The sequence below is a fragment of the Pristis pectinata genome, chromosome 21 (assembly GCF_009764475.1).
Source record: "Pristis pectinata isolate sPriPec2 chromosome 21, sPriPec2.1.pri, whole genome shotgun sequence".
In the NCBI taxonomy this organism is placed as follows: Eukaryota; Metazoa; Chordata; class Chondrichthyes; order Rhinopristiformes; family Pristidae; genus Pristis; species Pristis pectinata.
Window position 1 is genome coordinate 9,527,697 of NC_067425.1, and position 16,509 is coordinate 9,544,205.

Consider the following 16,509-nt stretch of genomic DNA (forward strand, 5'->3'; position numbering starts at 1 on the left):
AATGCCAGACTTGTAGGACAGGATCCTTCATTTTGTTTTAGAAAAAGGTAACAATATAAATTATGATGCCATTCCTTATTTGTGATGTCCTATATTTAAGTGGTCCCCAAAAAAGATGGCTGTTTGTCGTCCAAGCAACCTGTTCAAATCGGAGCTACTGCTGGATACCCAAGTACTTGAAGATTGTAGTTTGGTTGATGTTGATACTTGTAAGATTTAGTTATAAAACTCAACAATCTGACTGATCAGTTTTTATTAGCTATGAGATTATTAAACCAGCAAAACTAGAGTTAATTATTCATTGAAAAGATTCAGTTGATACTTCTCTGAAAATCTTTAATAACAATCATGTTTTGTTTTCACTGGTTGAAATTCTGAGATAAAGATCACTTAACTAGAACAAAAAAAGGAAATACTTGTGCTCTGAAGTATTGCTTAATGTTGGATTTTAAAGCTTCAGGCTTATCTTTCTGAAATGCAAGTTAGTCAAACCCCAAAATAATGCAGGAAGAAAATCTCTCCCTTGGTTTGAAGTGTTGAAATCTACTAAAGCAGGGACTAGTCGGTCTTATTATTAAACTACAGAGGCATTTAAAACAAAAAGAATGGACCTTGCCAGACACCATCTGTTCAAGCTTGGTGAATTAAAATACAGGGATATTGGAAATGTAGGTAAACAGTGGCTCTTTTCCGAGCTCCAACCCCTCAATTAAATTATCTAGAGGCAGTAATCAGATATGCTCTTCAAATTAATGGCACCTTTGAGCTCATGTTAAGAGTTTGTTAATGTGTAGCAGTTTCATGTTTAGATAGAGAGCAGTGCAGGTGTCTTTCAACTCTTATTTAAGCAATCTTTGTTGTTGAAACAGTTGAGACATCAGGGATTCAAATTTATGGGATTTTCAGTGTGTAAAGCAACATCTAATTGAAGTTTTCATTAGTGGTTCAAAAAAAAACTATATGAATGATATGGAGCCATTTGAAATCTGGCCCATGTGGAACTATTTAAAACAAGATTTGCTCATTTCAGTACCGATATAGTCTGAAAGGATTCCTACTTGTTCAAACATGCAGCGTGCTGCAAATGTACATAAGGGATTACATTTGTAGAACAGATGTGAATGTATGCAACTGGGCTGTTATTGCACTCTTAACCAAATTAATTAGGAATTCCATAGTTGCCTATTCCTATTTTAGCAGTTGGACCATGTTATTGTTGAGGATTTTGTTTGAAAGACTAAAAGCATCCTTGTTTTTCATGAAAAATGGCCTAAAAGTATTAAATCCTTGAGAACTATGATAATGACATTACTGATACTGCCCAAACTTAATGGTCTGCTTTAACACTCTAGATAATAAAATTTGTTTTTTAAATGTGTGTGTGTATATATATAAATTTATTTATTTCATGATTTTTAACTAAAAAGCATTAAATTGGAATTGTAGGTAGGGAAAACCTGCTGTGGCGAGTTGAAAGGATTCTTGCTTGGGGTTGGAATTGTAGGTAGGGAAAACCTGCTGTGGCGAGTTGAGAGGATTCTTGCTTGGGGTAGCTGCTTATTCATGATGTAAAAGGAGCTGACCCGGAAGTTTACTTCGAAATATCTTTATCTAAAATGAAGATACTGTGAGGAAACTACCACTGTTTTGACCTTAAAGGATCTTTGCTCATCCGTGCCTTGGGTTTTTTTCAGTCATGTTTCCTTTAAGCTGGTTCTGTTTAAACAAAATACATATTTAAGCTTTCTGAGACTTGTGTGGATACGCAGGCAAATCAAATCAATAGCATGTTACTTCGTTTGTATTAATGTTTGTTTCCAAATATTGTTTCCTGTTTCCCCCACATCCCTTTCCAACCAGCCTTCCCATTTGATGTCACATCCCAAGACCTGCTTTGGCACCAGTAATACTTGAGATGCAGATTTTTTCCGCCATTATGCACTTTTGATGTTTGCTATTGTTTTAGCTGTTGATCTTTCATGCTATTGTTGAGTTCTGTAGATTTGAAAGGATGACTTCCCTATCGGTAAAATTTTAACTTTCCATTTAGTTTTGATATCCATGAACAAATGGCACAAACATTAATGTATCCATCAATATATATATGAGTTTCATTAGAAGAATCCAGATGCAAGTGGATTAGATTGGGGTTTCTCATGTTTCCAGGCAAAATATTGTCTTTAAGCATTTTGGTTATTATGGATGTGGTGTTCCTTGAATAGTGTTTGAAAGGTCTCATTTGTAGGCATTAACTTAAACTGATCTTCAGTTTATCCATGTAGCATAACCAACGACAATCCCACCCTCCACTAATATAAATATGCACACCTGGCATAGGTGTCTGGATAGGAAACAGTGGAAATCTTGGCTGGTTTCATGATTGTTCTCCCACTTCCAAATACAGGAGTGTTAAAGCCAATTACACAGTCCCTTTTGTAGCTGGACTAAAATGAGAGACTGCCAGAGATTGGGGATTAAATCTTGAATCTTTGTATGTTGATTAACACACCAGGTGATGCATTTATTTGTTAAAACAGTTGGAATTTTTAGTGTCTTCAGAAGATGTTAGACAGGGACCAGTGCTAAAACAAATCATCTTTGCAATTGGCTTGCTTTTTCCTTAAGTATTTATCACTTTTACTTGATTTAAAAGTTGGATGTTTAGAAGTATTGGCATCAAAGTGAAATTAAATAAAAATTGAAATAAAGCAGATCATAACCACCTGAAATGCTTCATTTCTCTAAAGCAGTTAATGTGTCCTGAGGTGATGGATGGAAGTGTACAAGTTTTCCTTTCTACAGAGTAATCTGCATTCTGACTTCGTCTGCTTAAACAATCAGTAGCGTAAGCCAAAGTGTCTAAATGCTAATGTGGCATCTTGAAATTCTAGGGACTAATTTGCACAACTAGTTTTCTTTCCTTGACTCTTTATCCCTTAGCTATGTTGTCACTGAGCTAATGCAAAGCGACCTTCACAAGATCATCGTGTCTCCACAACCATTGAGTTCTGATCATGTCAAAGTTTTCCTCTACCAGATTTTGAGAGGTGGGTGTATGTTTACTGATGAGTGTAAATGCATACACATTTAGTCTAAGCATTACATTTAATTTTATCCAAATGATAATCCTTGCAGAAACATCAGCTTGGCTGTTAATAATCATCCCTCAAAGTTTGTGCTTCCAGTCCTTTGGTTGTTGAAGCATTGACTAAATGTATCCCAATTGAATGTCTTCTCAATCGTCTTTGCTCCAAGGGAAACAGTTTTTCCTTAAGTCTTTCAGTCCTGAAACCATTTTGGTAAATAATTTCTATATCTTATGAGACTTCTGCATCATTTCGTAAAATATTGTGACTATCATTGAAGTGTTGGTCCATTTATGGTCTGGCTGCTGTTATATAGGTTCAACATCCCTGATTTCATACTCTTTGTGAATCCCAGAATCTCACATGTTTTACAAACTACTCTCTTAACATGTCCTGCCACTTTAGGATTTATGTATATATACAGTCTAGTCCACCTGGTCATGCATGCCCTTTAGAACTGTGTCATTTGATCTACATTGTCTCTATCTATTGCTGCCAGTATGTGTGGCTTCATATTATCTGTATTAAATTCATTTGCCACTTGTCTGCCCATTCTCCTAGCCTGTCATCTTGCATACTTGTTTCTGCTACTAGACGCTAGATTTTCTGGATGAAGACCAAATGACAAATACGAAGGCTGTGCTTGAACAGAGGTAACAGAGTGTACATTGCATAAATTATAGAAAGGCAAAATATATTAAGAGGATTGCCTAGCATGTCCTTGCACTTTTTGAACAAGACTATGACATTTGCAAATTTCCAATTCTCTGGCACTTCCTCTGAATCTTTGTCATTTCCACGTGTTGGTCACTTCGAGGCTTCTCACATCTGTTCTTTTTTTCACTAGTTTGTCTCCTTCCCCTGGAAGACGCATTCTTCGTTCAGTTAAAATTAAATCTTCCGTACTATTAAGACTGTCTCCTTCAAATGATTAAAATTGGCTTTTTAACTTCTCATTTTACCTCCTCATTTTACCTCTGTGTTCACTGACATTATTGATTAGCCTTAGACTCACCTGAACTTGCTTCCTGGCCTAGAATCTGCCCTTACTATCTTGAAAACCCGAAATGAAGTAACTTTGCTCCATCTGTATTAACACATTCAAAACTATCAATCTCTGAACTTTTCATACGTTGAATTAGCAAAGTTCAGATGTTCCAACCATGTAATAGTTTTTGAATGTTTGTTGTGACCACAAAACTGTAAACAAGTTCTATAATTCACATTTACAATGATTATATAGGGCAAGTGCCAATCTTTTATCTATTTATATTCAAATTACAATACAGTTTGTAAAATTATTTGAAATATGGTATACAGGTAGTACTTTCTGGAAATCTCTCCATTTTTTTTTAGTAATTTTGCAGATTACTTCTATAAAGCATTGATATAAACTAGTGAGCCAGAGGGGTGGGGACCAGAATGACAGTGCAGCAGGTTGGGATGTTGACTCGTAGAAAATAGACAAGTCCATTGAGAAGAGCAGACAGATAGGGAAAGCATGAGAGGGCTGGTAGGCTTAACCTGCATTTACTTCAATGCATAGATGTTTCAGACATGACAGAGTAGAATGCAAAAGGGGAAGAGGTGTTGAACTGCTGATCAGGGAGAGCACTACAGCAGTTCTCAGAGGATATCCTGGAGGGATTGGCCAATGAGGCTATCTGGTTGGAACTAAGGAATAAGAGGCAATTACTTTAATGGGGTTATACTATAGCCCTCTGAATATTCATCAGGAATTGGAAGAGCAGATCTGTGGGCAGGTCGCAGAAGGGTATAAAAGCAATAGGGTTGTAGAATTGGGGGATTTTAACTACCCCAATATCGACTGAGATTGCCTTAGTGTAAGGGGCTTAGATGAGCTGGAATTCATAAAATGTATCCAAGAGGGGGTTTTATTGAACCAGTGTGTAGGCGGTCCTCCTTGGGAGAGGGTTATACTGAACCTTAGGGAATGAGGATGGGCAAGTGGTAGAACTGTCTTTCTAAGAGCCTTTTGGAACAGTGACCATAGTTCAGTAAGCTTCAATGCATTAATGGAAAATGACAAAGTTAGTCCTCAAGATAGGGCCTTAAACTCAGGGAAGGTGGAAGTCAATAGTGTATGACAGGACCTGGCAGAAGTAGATTGGGAACAGCTGCTAGAGGGGACAACACTCAATAAGTGGGAGGCATTTAAAAGCAAGAATTCGGAGTCAGCATGTCCTTAAGAGTGTAAGAAGCAAAGATGGTAAGGTTAAGGAACTTTGGCAAGTAAAGGATATTGAAGGTTTGATTAGATATTTAACAGAGGATTTGATCTGCTTTCAGTTAGACAAATGAGGGAGTCCAGGCCATTCTGTGTCTGACCCAACATTACTAAAATGGGTAATTCATTTATCTCATTGGCATTGAATGGGACATTCTTATGTGTAATTGGTGGCACTTCTTTACAAGATGTGTAAATACTTAAAATAGAAAATGCTGGCAACACTTAGCAAGGGAGGTTGAATATGTGAAAAGAAATGTCTCAGGACAGTGACTTTTCACCTGAACTTAATTTACTGTGAACACTTTAGGGTATCCTGAGGACATGAGGTGTGATATAAATGCAGTTTTTGTTTCCAGCCACAATATTATAACATGGAAATGGCTGTGGTATTTCACAAAGAGAAAAAGAATTAGCACATGATGCACTTGTACATCTCTGAGCAGGCAGACTATACTAGAATATAGCTTAGCTTAAAACACGTGAGTAAGTTGACGTTTTAGGAAATATGTACTTAACTCCCTAACTTTTCATTTGGTGTGTGAAAGGGCAGCAACTGAGGAAAGTTAAATTAATCTTTTTGTGGAACCTTCAGATGAAACTTTTTTTGATGTTTCAATGTGATAGAGATGGAAATTGACTTTCTATGTTTTAAGTTGCAGTGTTTGCTTCCAACTTCGGGAAATTAAAAGTACACTCTGTGCGATTTGAAAGGAGCAAACTCTGATCGAGGATTTAAGATGCTTAAATTTAGCACATGCAGGGCCATCTAATAAACCGGGGTTTCCACATGCTAGAGTGTGATTGCAGTACCACTGGAGGCACAAAATGGATGCCAGCAAGGAAATAATGTGCAATGTTATATACGTACCATTAAGTATTTACTGTTAATTTTAGGACTGAAGTATCTGCATTCAGCTGGCATATTACACCGGGACATTAAGCCAGGAAATCTTCTTGTGAACAGCAACTGTGTCCTCAAGGTTGGTTTGCATATTTTTATATTAATTTAATGTAAATTAATCATGGGTAATTAATTTTTACTTTTGCTAATATGGCAAAATATGCACCCACCTGCTTATTGTAACATTACTAATTGGTAGCATTAAATGTTTAATGATAGTAAGCAAGATGCAACTTCTGTATATTGTTATGCTGCAGCATAGTTGATGCAATCTAATTCTAGAAAATCATTAGTGCTGAATAAAACGTAAGGAAATGCTGCTTTTCCAATAGCTAAGAGGTTCTTCAGAGCAGCATTAAACAGTGGCAAACATTGTAGTGTTTCATTTAGTAATAATGTGATCTGCATGCACAAATCAGAGTTGTAGGATTCACAGGAATTTATTTTACAAAAACTCCTGAAAGAGGCTATAGAAAGTGAGGCCGGGGTATTAATAATCAAAAATAAGGAGAAGGCAGCTGAACTAAACAGATATTTTACTTCTGACTTCATAGAGGGTACAAGCAGTATCTTTAAATCTCTGTAATTGGAAGGGAGGAAGGAACTTGAAAAACTACAATCACTGTGGAAGTGGTACTGAGCAAGTTGGTGGATCTGTATGTTGACAAGGGTCTTAAGACAAGTAGTTAGAGACTTTGCACTGCTCAAATGAGAAGGTCAGAATCAAGATATTTTTGGTTGCTACTACTCAGTCAGTCCCTATCAATGTGTATCCTACAGGGATAACATTCCAAACATATAAGCATGCACCTATATCCAGTCCATATACGAAAAGTGCTAACTTGGACAAGATATTGGACAGTATCTGATGCAATGTCTCATGATGAGAAAATTGGTTACCTGATCCCTGCCCCTTCCAAGATTCCTGCCACTCCCAAAATCAGAGAGCAAAGACAACATGTTGCCCTTTTAAACTGGATCAATGGAAAAAGTGAAATAGAAGTAGTGGGCTGAATCAAGATTTTTGCCTGACCAGATCCCTAGGATCTACCTCGCTGACCCTCCTGTCACCCAGAGTCCAGAAGCAAGGTTTAGATTTCTGGCATTGCAGTGAGGAGGCCTTGATCCAAAACCATTGACGGGTAACAAATTGACTGATTATAGATTTCTTGTCGAATTTGCAACATAGTAGGTCTTGAAAATCATTACCAATTATTTTGACCTCTTGTAGGATTACCTATGGTGAAGTCATGATAAGATTAGTGTTACCTAAAGTCATCCATCCATACATGGCTCCCTTTGAAAGGGCAGAACACATTTTTGATCCCTACAGAAAATAAATAATAGATGTGAGACAACATTAATTACGTACCCACTGATGTAAGTTTCGTTTCAATGAGGAGATGCCTGCTTTGCATAATTTTGCAACTGTTACTGGAAAGTAAACATATGTTTAATGCAAAATAGATCTCAGATTACATATTTTTATATATTCACAGCAATTTCTTCCAGTTCACTTGAGTTGAGATTGGTGGAATTGTTATCTGTGACTGCTTACGTCCATTATGTGGCTATGGGCTATTCTTTTCTGCTCTGAGGGTATGCAGCTTTGCATCATATCTACACAAGCAAACTATTTTTCAAATAGTGTATTTTCTTAAAGTTGGGTTTGACCTCTGCTTTCACCTTGTATGGGGAGTCTATTTAGTAAAATGTTTGTGTTTTATAACCACTGATCCATTGATGTCCATGCTGATGTTTGTTTTAATCAGTGATCCTTATAGAAGCTAAGTTAAGCAGCGGGTATAAAATTGATAAAATAAGAAACTTCCAGTTCATTGCTGGAAGAATTCTTGACGAGCTCAGACTTCTGAGAAGTGATGAACGTTGATTATCTACTTAGAGGACCACTTCCCCAGAGCATCCACCCCCACCCCCCAAGCACCCGAAGTCTCATCAGTTTTACTATTTCATCATGCTACTTGGAGCATGTTCAGAAATATACCTGCTCTCCCTCCATCCCCTGCATCCTTCAGTCCAGTCCCCCAGGCCTACTGTTCCCATTCCCCACTACCACCTCAACAGTGTAGTTCAATATCTTGTGTTATGTGAGATGAAGAAACAAAGCCTGAAGTTCAAGAGATGCAGTTTAATTTGTTCCATCACATCTGTATCTGATTATTCAAATTTTTTAAATAGTAATGTCACAACTGAATTGTCTCAATTTCTGTCAACAACATTTGGCCTTTTGTCAGTTTGTTTCAAATTTACAACTAGCTGCCAATTCAATTGCATTTCTCAAAGGCCTCAAAATATATATATTTAGATTATAGAATATGGTCGTTATAATGTGGAAGGAACAGACCAGGTAAAATGCCAAATCAAGATATCACAAGCCAATTTTTAGTTCAAAGCTAACTTCTTTTCATTATATATGAAGGTTATGTGTCTTTAAAAGGGAACTGAATAAATTCTGGATAATTTGGTCCAATTAACTTCAAAGCCTGCTTCACTTGAATGTTATACTTAGCTTTGACCACTCCTGTAATGCTAAAGGAAATCAGCTGGTATTAGAATGTGTCAAGATGTAACGCACATTATACTAAATGGTACAAGAGTATTTGCATATTCGGCTTCCTTACAGAAACCAGTTTTAAGAAAAAATTCATGCTCCAATGCTATTGGTGATCTTCAGATATGAGTTAGACATGAAGATTGCAGAGAACAAAATTCAATTTCTACTGTAATGCAAAATAGTAATCCAGTTTGGAAGGAATGATATATTTAGGATTAGTTGAACAGCTGATCATGAGCATGATCTTAGTTTTGTACTTAGAACTATGACACTACAGCAAGTTACAATAAATGAAAACCAAGGTATTAAATTGATTAGTTGAGGTATGAAGGACAAATTGTGTTCATATACATGGCATTGGTCAAGCCTTAGCTTGATGTATTGTGTGCAGTTCTGCTTGTCTAGTTTATAAGGGGTTGCCCCTTGAGGGTACTCCAATGAGTAACAAAGATATTCTGGATCTTTGAAACTCGGGTTGAAGAAAAATGATGAATGTTATGCTTCACTTATGAAAAGAAATGACTGAGATTATCAAAGTGAATGCCATTCTGAAAAGTCAACAATTTTCCAAATAAGCATTTCATTATGCTGAAGTAATCAAGTGTTTAAGATCTGTGACATTTAAAGATAGCAACATATAAAGCCAATTATAAGGAAAATTTGGATGCATTTCATGAAAGGAGAAAGATTGAAGAAAGTAGTCTGTTGGTAGGGTTAGTTTTCCCTGCTCTGAAAGTTGTTCTTACACTGAATTAGTCATTATATTTCTAACCAATGATGATTGACAACTTTAAGGTTCTACATTTTTGTTTCTCCTAACGACCTAGCAATTTAGGTTTCTGTCTTTGTTCTTCTGATTACTTTGTTCACCATAAGAATGTTTTGATATAGAAAGCATGCTTTTGCTCTTGTCACTATTTGGAAGAAATTCTTAACTTCCCAACCAAAGTGATATTGCAATCTCCTTGCACTGCACAGCACTATGACAGTACCTCATATTTAACAGAAAAAGATCAAATACTGTGGCATTATCACATTTGTCATTTCTGGCTGGTATTCCAAATGCTTCACAGCTTCCCTATCTCATATTTGAAAATCAAAATTATTTGCTTGGTAAAGAATGGGAATCTGAGCCAAATGGGCTAAATTTCATTTTTTCTTCCCCCACTGGTTTTCTTAATCCTGAAGGACGACACAGTTTCCCATTCTACCCCAAGCAAATAATTTTGATTTTCAAAGCTGAGATAAGGAAGTTTTGCAGAATTTGGAATATCTAATCCAACAACTTCTTTCTTACGAATGAACCTAAATACTTAATGTTAGGAGGATTCACCAAGACGAAGAATCTTAACCCACCTTAGCCTGATGCTGCTTTGTCCAACATCACAAGTTTGCACTTTATGGATCATTTGATAGTGATCATGAGTTGGAAACCTAACATACAATTTCCACCCGACTAAGGGTGAAAAGCTGCCCAGGGGCTTCAAAGTCAGCTAATTTTGTATAGTTGTTGAATTGGAGCAACAAACAATCTGCTGGAGGAACCCAGCAGGTCGGTGCAGGGTTTTGACCCAAAACATCAACAATTCTTTCCTTCCCCCCACCTCAAACCCCACACACACAGATGCTGCTCTCCGAGTTCCTCCAAGAGATTGTTTGTTGCTCCATTTTCCAGCATCTGCAGTTTCTTGTCTCCTCTTGTTGAATTAGGATATTTTGGTTCTGTGCAACTCTTCAGATGATCCATTGAAATGAAACATCAGCAATTCGTACCTCCTGAATGTTTACCTGTTCTTCAGTATGAATGTAACACTTAAGTATTTTGCTGAAGTGTTGATACTTCAATAAGTGATAGTCTACAGCTATAAGAAAATTACTTTCATCTGGGTGTGTCATTTCTTCTTAATATAATGGCATTATTCTGGTAACTTTGTTGCTTAGCAAATTCCTTGAATCAAAAACCATATGTATTTTCTTATACCTCCTGACCTTAGAATGCAAAACCCTTAAGGTCAGATGCTTTTATAAAATGTCCTTTTAAACTTGATGGCCATCACTTTTATTTAAGTAAGTATTTTAACTTAATTTGATGATGTAGCTTTGACATTTATTGCTAGAATCCCAAAACACTTTCTTTTCTTGCAGATCTGTGACTTTGGTCTTGCCAGAGTAGAAGAACTTGATGAGTCTCGTCACATGACCCAGGAAGTTGTCACTCAGTATTACCGAGCGCCAGAGATCCTGATGGGCAGTCGCCATTACACTAATGCCATTGATATCTGGTCTGTAGGGTGCATCTTTGCAGAACTCTTAGGTCGTAGAATCTTATTTCAGGCTCAAAGTCCCATTCAACAGGTAATTCAATTGACTGAAATATGTTTTTAATGTCCTTTCGTTTTTAAAGGCATGAAAATCTGTATGTCTTGACTGAGATGCTCCGCTATTTTGATAATCCCATTTTTTTTAGATGGTCATTGCAAAACATTAATCTATCATGTATGTGTTGCAGGTTTCATTAGGTTTATGTGTAAAGATCTGATTGTGATTCATTCCAATAGGAATTCTGATTCTAACTTTTATTTGTAAAGACCCTCTTTGTTTTAAAAAAAACACTCAAAAATGGATGAAAAAAGCTTTAGTGTACGCACTTGAAAAATTTCCAGACCCTCTGAGCCTTCCAAACGAAGGTTCTCCCTGGAATATTGGGGAAGTTGAAATCCTTCACTACTATAATATTACTCTTATACCTTATTTTTGCCTTCTCTTTTTCCCATGTGCCTTGTCACTCACATGTGGACATTTTCCAATTCAGACAGTCTGTCTAGCTTGTACAGGTCCCACCCCAAGAAATCATCCTGGTAATCCAGAAATCTAAAACCCCTCCCCCCACAAGATCCCTTCAGATATTTCTGACCTAATTATCCATTGCAATATTCATCAGCATATTGTTTTGGATATAATCCAAAGACCTAGTGGGTTCTGCTCTCTTAATTTGCTACATAACCCCCTAAATTTGTGCTGCAGGAACTTATCCCTCTTTTCACCTTCATCATTAGTCTCAATGTGAACCACAATCTCTAGCTGCTAATCTATTTCCTTTAGAATGTTGTACTCCTGTTCTATGACATATTTGACCTAGGCAACATACCATCCTGGATTCATTTCTATAGCTGCAGAAACACCTATCTATTCATTCTTACCACTATTACCCTTGAACTCTTGCTTCTCTCCCCTTTTGCAGCTGAGCTACCCTCACTACCATGATCTTGGCTCTGGCTAGACTCGTATGCATTCACCTCCACCACTTGCCAACACAACTGGTTTTGGAGCAAGATGAACTTTGAGGTTTCCCTGATTATCTGCCTGCCTCCTTCTGCTTGGTGCTCACCCATTGCTTTTCTGACTTCATTTCCTTAAACAGCTGGTTGACCACATATAAAAATGTGCTCTCCATGTAACCTTTAGCCTCCTGGATGCACCATATTGCCTTCAGATGGTGCTTGAGCTCTGAAACATGGCTAAAGTTGGCAAAGCTGAAATATTTGTGGTATCTTGTGATGCTTGATCTTATTCTTTGTGACATCATGGAGTCTGGGGTCAATGTTCAGGACTCCCAGGGCTACTGTTCGGTGCCAGTGTACCACTCTGCTGCCACTTCTGGTGTGACAATCCTACTTGGGAAAAGACATATTACCCAGGGATTGTAAGGGAGTCTGAAGTGTTGTTCCACCATCATATCCTACTATCTACCAAATAATTGCCAAAACGGCCAACTTTTGTTTTTGCTAGGTATCCATTAAGTTCTACTTGAGGGCAGAATTAAAAGTTCTTAAGAATAAAATCCAGTTTAAAAAAAATTGAGGCAGTGATGTCTAGAATGACACTGGACATAAAGGTTGCTCAAATTTTTGTTGGAAAATGGGAAGATGAAATCAGTTGTAAATCATTATCACTACCAGCATCAAGACTGAGGGCACAATGGCTGTAAGCATATGTAAATTAGGACTAAATGCAGAAATAATGCAGTTGAGACTGTGATGGATTTCTGCCTTAAAAAAAACATTGGATCTAGATATGTCTAAATATACAAATGAAAATTAGCTGTACGGTTTATAATTTTCTCTCCTGATGAGTACAATGTGCTCCTATAAAATGGTATTTATTACAGAAAGGCAATTATTTATATATACTTATTCTGTGCACCTGTCCAATTATTACATATTCTAGCAAAGTGAAGTATTTGCTATAATCATCTGGCAAGGGTGATTGGACCAAATTTATGCAGTTTCCTGTAGGTAATTGTGACATGATTTGGTATTGGTATTGCTTTATTATTGTCACTTGTACCAAGGTACAGTGAAAAGCTTGTCTTACAAACTAATCGTACAGGCCAATTCATTACACAGTGCAGTTACATTGAGTTAGTAAAGAGCGCATTGATGTAGTACAGGTAAAAACAATAACAGTACAGAGTAAAGTGTCACAGCTACAGAGAAAGTGCAGTGCAATAAGGTGCAAGGTCACAACAAGGTAGATCGTGAGGTCATAGTCCATCTCATTGTATAACGGAACTGTTCAATAGTCTTATCACAGTGGGGTAGAAGCTGTCCTTAAGTCTGGTGGTACGTGCCCTCGGGCTCCTGTACCTTCTACCCGATGGAAGAGGATTTCTCAGTGAATTGGGCTATGTTAAAGCTGTTACATCAATCTGCAGCATGTGTTGTAATCACATTTGGGGAAAAAAATGCTATACAAACCAAAAGTAGATCAATTGGTAATCTGATTTTTTTAAATCTACAACCGAAAATAAATCGGCACATGTGGTTCAACGTCTGGAAATTTTAGCATGAAACAAAATACAATACAATCCTTTTTCCTAAAGCTCTCCAGTTTATATGTTCTCTTTTTAATATTATGGATATCTTTCAGGGCCCTGTTTATAGTTCAAACCTTTGTTAGCATTAAGATCACTGGTATGCAAGAAGAGACATTCTTGGTTTTGATTGCAAATCAGTAAAGCTCATTAAAAATCCATGCAATGTTTTATTTTAAATGCTATGGTTGTGATGTAATTTGATTTTTCATAGTTCAGGTAATGTCTATAATTTTGATTAGGCTTCAGTGCAAGTGAATTAGTTTCCACTCATTTGAAATAAAAAGTAAGTTACTGCATGAACAATTCACTTTGCTCTCTGGTAATGATGTGATTTTTTTTTTTGGTCATAATTTCTTTTTAAGATTGGAATAAGTTCACATCGTGTGATTATCCTAAACAGTTAATTATTTATCTAATGGCAGTTGGACTTGATCACAGATCTGTTGGGAACTCCATCATTAGAAGCCATGCGAACAGCTTGTGAGGGTGCCAAGGCTCACATACTCAGGGGTCCTCATAAACAGGTAAGATGTTATCTATTAGATTTTTCTGACACAAGGTTTATCTACAGCAACAATGCCTGGTCGAAAAGGTAATTGAGATGTTTGAGTTGAACATGTAAACGATTTTTGGTGTATGCATATTATCTTTATACAAAATCATATTTCTGAAAAAGGATTGTACTTTTAAAAATTGTTGAAATGCCTGTTTATGACTGCAATATTACTTTAAAATGTCAGTTTCCTCCTTATGCTCACCAGTATTTGGGAATTAGTTCCTCAATCATTAGCACTCCCTACAAGATCTCATTGTGGAAGTCAAGTTATCTGTGAGCCAAGGTGTGCCAATAGGTTATTTAACAATTAAGATATTGCACCAGTGCAGATTTTGCATTTGGCAGAACCACTATAGAATCACTTCACTTTACAGTGGAATAGTAAAATGGAGACACAAGAGACTGTAGAAATTGGAATCTGGAGCAAAAAAACAAACTGGAGGAATTCACTGGATCAAGCAAGATCTGTGGAGGCAGAGGGATGGTCAACGTTTCAGATCACCCTGTGACATGAAACATCAACCATCCCTTTGCCTTCACAGATGCTGCCTGACCTGCTGAGTTCCTCCAGCAGTTTGTTCTTTGCTCATTGCACTTTACCTTACCCATAGATGTTCTATGGGCTTTCAGCTTAGCACTTGTGGTAAGTAAAAAATCAAAATGATGCAATTCCCTTTATTGTTTTATAAGATCATTGAATGTCAATAGGCTTGCTTTTATGTGTTTGTATGTGTCTTTGTGAGATGCAGACTATCTTTAGTAAAGCACTCCATAAACATGGCCAGACATAGTGACAGAATACTCGGATGTCTTAAAATAGACTAAAGCAAATATAAATGAGTGAGCAAGTTGAAGGTGTTTTGGACAAGTCTGTGCGTTAGTTTATTTTGTATTGTGATATATTAAGGAAATGTGTAGAATTGTTTCTCAAATGTGGCAGAGCAAAGGACATCAATATAAGATTCTCCAGAGGGGAGATGAGAGACTGCAGATGCTGGAATCTGGAGTAATAGCAAGCTGCTGGAGGAACTCGGCGAGTTAGGCAGCCTGTAGAGGGAATTCGACAGTCCTGAATGCACCCAAAACCGTTTCCCTCCATAGGTGCTCCTTGACCTGCTGAGTTCTTCCAGCAGCTCATTTTTTGCATAAGATTCTCCAGTGTTCTTTAGAGATCCAGAGATGTGATCATTTGTATTTGAAGTGTTATGGGCAGTACTCTCTCCAAAGAGTGTAATTATTAAATCTGACTTTAAATATATACCCTCTTTGGGAGAATTTAAAATTTCAGCATAGTTATTTGCTAATCTACTTTTCCTATACTTTTCCTTTATTTATTTTTATGCTTGGTTAAGCATTGCTCCCGAAGGGACACAGAAAATCATTGATTTTTGGCTGCTTTGTTCTGTGCCTTTAAGTGCCTTAGCAACTTCAAGGTTACTACATACAGATTTTCATTCAGCTACTTAACAAATTAATTCTGCCAGTGAATTTCTCAGCACTTAGACTCTGTGTTGCTTATTTATTGTGACACGTACTACTGGCTACTCATAAGCGCAATTGCAAAGAGGTGGCATAAATTATTGATTTGCAAATTCATTTCATCTAAATTCAAAGTTTCCAATTTCTTTAAATGGTTCATGAATGTCAAAGAGCATATTACAATAAATACTTCAAAAAGTGAAATACCTGCTTTCTAAAATTTGTCAAGTGGTTTAGGAAACTGGGATTTAATCAGTAAAGAATTAAATTTAATTTATATTTGTGTCCCTTTTTATTTTGCACTTTAGTTCTAGTAGCTGCAGTGAATAATGTACAAATTATAATTTCTTAGCTCCATTTAGGAAACCACTTCATTTTAGAACTATTGATGACAATGTTATTATTGTTATGACTTAATGTTTGAAACTTGCCCCTACCTTTAAATGCTTGTGATTTTTGATGGGTTAAATCAGCATCTCTTCAGATCTGGTTGACAATATTCCCTTGGTATTAGTAGTAGAAGGAAAAGGCAGAATTGATACCAGAGAAAAAAAAATAATGAAACAAAGTAGTAGGACCATATAAGAAAAATAAAAGCTAAGAACTTAAATGCTTTGCTTAATTGGCTATAGTACCTCCACATCCATACTTAGACTTTCAGTTTTTGTTACAACACAAATGTTGCAGCTGGGTCTAGTTCTCTTCAAGCAGAGGCGGTTAAGGGAAGATTTGATGCAGTTGTTCAAAATTAAGTGGGATTTTTTGTATGGATATTGGCCACAAAA

General features: G+C 36.8%; 1 protein-coding gene across 4 annotated transcripts in view; it reads left to right on the forward strand.

Moving 5' to 3' along the window:
* nlk2 (nemo-like kinase, type 2) overlaps positions 1-16,509 on the forward strand; it is a 119,852-nt gene that overhangs the window by 72,255 nt on the left and 31,088 nt on the right. For all 4 annotated transcript variants that reach the window (XR_007957934.1, XM_052035598.1, XM_052035595.1 and 1 more), the window contains exons 4-7: positions 2,941-3,047; positions 6,232-6,317; positions 10,959-11,168; positions 14,112-14,213. Coding sequence is in view for 3 of the 4 variants with exons in the window: in XM_052035598.1 (XP_051891558.1) it covers positions 2,941-3,047; positions 6,232-6,317; positions 10,959-11,168; positions 14,112-14,213 (505 nt within the window). In the remaining variant the exon portion in view is untranslated. The remainder of the gene's footprint in view (positions 1-2,940; positions 3,048-6,231; positions 6,318-10,958; positions 11,169-14,111; positions 14,214-16,509) is intronic.